The 5547-nt window shown below is 59.0% G+C and overlaps 1 protein-coding gene across 1 annotated transcript; it reads right to left on the reverse strand.

Annotated features, from left to right (window-relative positions):
- Positions 1-3638: 3638 nt before the first annotated feature.
- On the reverse strand, positions 3639-5327 carry GSX1 (GS homeobox 1). The gene is made up of 2 exons (XM_064729909.1): positions 4896-5327; positions 3639-4444 (listed from the first exon to the last, which is right to left on the reverse strand). The coding sequence occupies exons 1-2, from the start codon at positions 5281-5283 to the stop codon at positions 4089-4091; spliced, it is 744 nt and encodes a 247-aa protein (XP_064585979.1). The 5' UTR covers positions 5284-5327; the 3' UTR covers positions 3639-4088.
- Positions 5328-5547: the final 220 nt, after the last annotated feature.

Here is a 5547-nt window from a genome sequence, read left to right on the forward strand (position 1 = left end):
ACAGGTAATTATTGTTGAAAAGGTTCTTCATTCCAAACCTTTGTGTTTTTTCCCAAGTATCCATACCAGGTTCACATTTTGTGCCTGTGAAAAGAGAGTGGTTGCATATGTGATGGGAAGGGGTGTAGGACACCAAAATTCAGCAATGCCAGTGTGTGGAAAAGAGAGTCCAGCATGAGCTTTTGTCCTCCTTCCCCTGCCAGAACAGTCAGTTTTGCTCTGGGATACAGTCTTTACAGCCTTCATAGCATCCAAAGAGTGTCCTCTCTGCATGCTGGGGCAGAAGTAGTTCAATTTTAAGACAGAAATATGATCAAAAAAGTATATGCTAAAAAATATTCAAACCCACTTTGTGCTTTTTTAAATCTGATTCCCGTTGGAATCAGGTGAGACTGGGCATTTTAGATGCTAAAATGTTTAAGTAACTTTCAGAAACCTGCTGCCAAAATGGCTAGAGCTAGAAAGTTGAAAATTGGCATGTTATGACATTCGCTTTAGCAGAGGTGCCCACGCTCTTCCCACAGCAAAATGACTTTAATTTGCCCAACCTCAGAGTCCTTGAAAATGACACTCTGAGCATTTGCTGTAATGATTTCTCACTAAATTAGAAAAATGCCCAACTAAGGAGGGATTATCTCTGCATGTGGATGTGGCATAATGACTGTCAAGTGCACTGAGAGCCCCACTGGGCTTTGCAAGGTACACAGGGTCTGCAGCAGAGGCCAGGGTGCATCGGGGAATATTAATACTGTCTTGTTGGGGCCATCCATTGTGACACTCCACTGCTGTTCAGACAAAATTATACCATATGAGGGAATTCTCTTTGCTACTTTACATATATGAGGTACATTTTAGAGCTGAGGATTGTTCCAAATTGTCTGGCTGACAAACTCAGTCCATAAAGGATGCAGTCGCATGTGTGCCTACACTCTCTGTAATGTGTGGACTGGCTGGGGCAGCATCACTAAAAAATTCTTCCTTGCAGCCCACATCTGCTGTGCCTGCAGTGAGGATGTGATAGTGAGCTTGATTCTGCACACCCATAAAGTTTTCCAGCTGCTCCCACCAGCTCTGGATCCTAAGGATAAAATGTGCTTGTCCACAAGGTACTGTTTGTCTGCCAGGCATGCTGGTGCCCAGGTTTCACAGTGAGCAAGGAGCAAGCTGTGCGGGCAGTGCTACTGCCTCATCATCCCTGCCTCAGAGGTGAGAAACTCTCCCTGTCTGCCTCAAAACTGGGGTGTGAGGAGGCACATTGTGTACATCAGAGCTTGTGCCATGGAGGAGCAGAGACATGGTGGGAATGTGCTGGCAGACAGGGATGGTGAGAGCTTCAGCAGTGCTACCACAGCACCACTCCAGCAGCAACAGTCACACACTCAGTGCTGGTGTTCCTTGCATGTCCCTGCCAGCCAACTGGCTCAATCCCCCGCTGCTGAGCAGGCACGAGGGGCACACACAAGCGCCTCTACGGGTGCCACTGACTCCAGTGCCAGTGCTCTGGAAGAGGATGCCACACTCCTTGCTAAACCTACATTAGACTGTTTCTGCCTCTATTTTGCAATGACTTTTCAAAACAAGCCTGGTAAACATGAGCAGGATGGGAGGTGAGTGCTGGAAAATCTACAGGGCCCTGCTGTGCAAATTAAGGTCCTCTGAGGGGTCTTTTCTGTTGAAACTGGTCCACTGGGGAAGAACAGGCAGGCAGGGAACATTATGGGGCCAAGCACCAGGCAAGACTGACTGACTCTTGTATCAAAGCCAGATTTTAGTCTCAAACTTGCCAAATTCACCCCCAACAGTCAAGGGAAAAGGAGCCAGGAAGATGCTGCCCATGGGTTGTTGTAACTACAAGCTTGCCCTGCTATCCCATCTCAGCTGGGTAATGTGGGAATCCAGCAGAGGAGGAAGCCAAGACGGAGAGGTAAGAGGTCTAAGGGTCCCAGGAGTAAGTAGATGAAGGAAGGCCACCAAGGAGCCTGAACATTTTGTCCATTTGCCTCAATCTTGATAATGCAGATACCCAGTGTCACCAAATCCTTGCAGCTTCCAGACAGGGGAACACAAATCAGCCCCGACCAGCAGGGTGAGAGTACTGCTTTGTGCCTGTCCTGCACCGTCATGTCTAATGGTTCCCTTGCACTTCCCATTATCCTGAGTGTCCTGAGAGGTCCACAGTGTGCCATGGGCTGCAGGGTCACACTTTCCACTCATCTGTGGGGTGGGGCTGCAGGAACCATAGATCTCCCAGACCCACAGCTCCACAAGGTGTCTTGGGAAGGCTGGAGGGTGACATGTTCGTTTTATGGACAGGACTTGATGTTGTCCCAGCAGTGGGACTTTTACCTGCTCTGTCTTTACCCTGATGCCCAGGGATCTCAAGCCCAAAGCTTCCCACACCAACTTCAGCCTGGGTGTGGAGTGGCATTGACCTTCTCCACAGGGATTTCCCATGAGGGACTACATCCCCCTGCCTCTTCCTGGCACACATTTTGTACATGCTCTGGGATAAAAACTGGGTCTCATCCCGGTGCGGGCAGGAACCTACGGTAGCCTAGGGACCCAAGCACATTTCCCGGATCGCAGGGCATGAATCCCGCAGCGCCAGGCGGTGCGGCTCTGCAGCCTCGCGGGGAGAGTTGAGGCATCGGCTGCGGGTGCAGGGACGGCGGCTGCACCCACTGAAGAGGGTCCCCGTGAGCCCGAACGGAGCGGGAGTCCCGGCCCAAGGAGCTTTTCCCTGCACGGCCGGAGCGGCGGCCGGAGCGCCGGGTTCTGGGGGTCCCGCACCCGAGGAGGTTGGTGCCAGTCCGGCTTGTGGCACCCCCGGGGCACCTCTCGGCTGCTTCCGACGGGGCTCCCCGCTAGGCAGGGGGACGAGTCACGGCGCAACGGGAATCAGCGGCAGAGCGCTCCGGGAGCGGGGCTGGCGGGACCCGGCAGCCGTGACGGAGGGAGCCCCAGCAGGGCCGGTCCCGTCCGGCCCCAGCCCCGGAGGGTTAGCGGGAGGTTGGGACAGCCCTTCCTATCCGGCTGCCGCGGACACCGGGACAGAGGAGCCGAGTCGCGGCGGCAGCCAGGCGTTCATGCGGCCCTACAGCCGCGGGCAGGCGGGAGGCTGGGATGGCAATGGAAGGTGCTTGGCCCAGCCTCTCCCCGGCCCGGTCTTTAGCATGGCGGGGGAGGACCGAGAGAGCCCCTGGGGTTCTCTCAGAAGGCGGGGGTCCCAAGCACCCCGTACCTTCAGCTCGACACGGAGAGAGGAGGGCTCCCCGTCATCTGCGCTCGCCGGAGCGGGCGGGTCCCGGCGCCGAGCCGCGGCGGAGAGGGTTGGAGAGCGATGCTGCTCCCAGCGCATGCCCGCGGACGCCGAGCGGCTGTTTTCTACGCGGAGAGAAGGAAATAAACCACCAACGAGCTTTTATTGTTATCACAATCATTATTATCATAGCCATCATCGTTTCTCTGCACATAAATAAATAAATAAATATCTCCCGCGGGGAGGGAGTGGGACGGAACGGTACAACCACAGTTGCGCGCCCGGCAGCGACGAAGTCAAAACAAAACCATTTTGTAAAGGAAACAAAAACAAAAAAAAAAAAAAAAGGAAAAAAAGGGAAAAACAAAAGGGGGAGAAACATAGTAACCCAAACAGCCTTCAACCCTCCCCGTCCGTCCTCCCGCTTTTGGGCACCGCCGAGTTACCGGAGGGAGCCCGGGACAGCATCCCTCCAGGCGGGCGCACCGCCCGTGCCGCGCAGCATCCGCGCACTCCGCGCCCGTCTCGGAGCGCGGGGAGGTCTGCGAGGAGCGTCCCGGGCTCGGGGCTGCGCCTGCGGGGAGACAAGTGAGAGAGCACTATGGGGAGACGCCTGGGGTCCTAGGGAGGAGTTTATTTACACCAGGGTGCCGGGACACCCGTCCCCGTGGGCCGGGGGTCTAGAAAGGCGAGAAAGTCCTTCGTAAATTACACAAATTATACAAAACAGTATAAAATCCTTCGGCTGCATGTCAGCACCGGGGCAGGCAGGACTCCCTCCCCTGCTTTCGCCACAGTTCCTGCGGAGCCGGGGTGGGTGTGCGGGTGGTTAGGGGGTGACTGCGAGACCTCTGTCGTCCTTCCCCGAGGAGGACGGAGACATGCGCAAGTCCTCGTCGTCCTCCGAGCACTTAGTGGTGGAAAGGGACGAACATTTGCAGCTGTGGCCGCCCCCCCCGCCCCGGTGGGAGCTACTTTTGCCTTCTTTCTTGTGCTTGACCCGTCGGTTCTGGAACCAGATCTTCACCTGCTTCTCGGAGAGGTTCAGGTAGGTGGCGATCTCGATTCGCCGCAGTCGGGAGAGGTACATGTTGGAGGCGAACTCCCTCTCCAGCTCCAGGAGCTGCGTGCTGGTGAATGCGGTGCGCATCCGCTTGCTGCTGGGCAGCTGGCTGGACGTGCTGTCTGGGAATGGAGAGAAGCGCACCGTCAGACCGGCCGGACCCTCCGCCGCCCGCCCCGCCGCGCCAGGCGCTCGCCGGTCCCCGCTGAGCCCTGCTTGCCGCCCACCCTGCGGGGCCGCAGCCCTTCCTCGTCCCCGGGGGAGGCTGAGACCCAGCAAGCGCTGACAGGCTGGAGTCCGAGCCCGCAAGGGTTCCGCGGCCGCCCCTCCGCGTCCGCGCAAGGGTTCCCCGTCCGCGCAGCCTGGCTCGGAGGCTCGGCGGGCAGCAGGGGGAATTCCCCAGCGCATCGTCCGCGGCACCGGCAGAGAGAGGCGCCGGCACTCCCGTCCAGCCCCGTGCGCTGGGCAGGCTCCCCCCTCGGCAGGGTCCCCCGGGAACCCCATGGCCTCCCCGCAGCGCCCACCGCTGCCATGCAGGCATGCACCCCCGCTGGCCGCCCCTGCCCGCCTTACCCACGGAGATGCAGTGGAACTGCCGCGGGTCGGGCAGCGGGTAGGCGCCCTGGTAGAGCGCCGGTGCGTGCCCGACGCTGACGGCGGAGACGGAGTGCTGCTGGCGGGCCAGGGGCGAGTGGCAGTACTGGGAGCCGAAGGGAGGGAAGGAAGCCTTGATGAGGGGGATGGCGGGCGGCGGCGGGTGCAGCTGGGAGGCGGTGACACAGAGCGGGCAGACGCAGAGCAGCCCGGCCTTGCGAGCGTGGCAGGCTCCGGCCGGCAGCCCGGGCAGCGGGTGCGAGGGGTGCACGGCGTAGGGGAAGAGCGGCGGCGGGGGACTGCCCTCCCCCTTCTTCTCGCCCGCCTCCCGCAGCACCAGCGAGTCCACCAGGAAGGAGCGCGGCATTGCCCCGCGCAGCCCCGCGCAGCGCCCCGCGCAGCGCCCGCCCGGCGCCGCTGGCCAGCCCGAGTGGTGCTGAACGGCGCCCGCCGCCCGCTTTAAATAGCGCCCGCGCCATGTGATGGCGGCGCCGGGCGCTCAATGGGCTTTCTGTGGCTCTTCTCTTGGCATTCACGCCGCACGCTCCCTCATTATTTCCCTTGTTAACTAAATGAACTGCATAATGTACTCTATTCTTGTCGACCCCACCCACGCCGTAGCAGGCGGCCT

Source organism: Zonotrichia leucophrys, chromosome 1 (assembly GCF_028769735.1).
Source record: "Zonotrichia leucophrys gambelii isolate GWCS_2022_RI chromosome 1, RI_Zleu_2.0, whole genome shotgun sequence".
In the NCBI taxonomy this organism is placed as follows: Eukaryota; Metazoa; Chordata; class Aves; order Passeriformes; family Passerellidae; genus Zonotrichia; species Zonotrichia leucophrys.

Bases quoted from the DNA above. Each gene is read 5' to 3' on its own strand.
- GSX1 (XM_064729909.1), bottom strand. From the start codon at position 5,283: ATGCCGCGCTCCTTCCTGGTGGACTCGCTGGTGCTGCGGGAGGCGGGC. The intron at 4,445-4,895 runs GTAAGGCGGGCA...CTCCATTCCCAG, and splicing joins GTTCCACTGCATCTCCGTGG to ACAGCACGTCCAGCCAGCTG.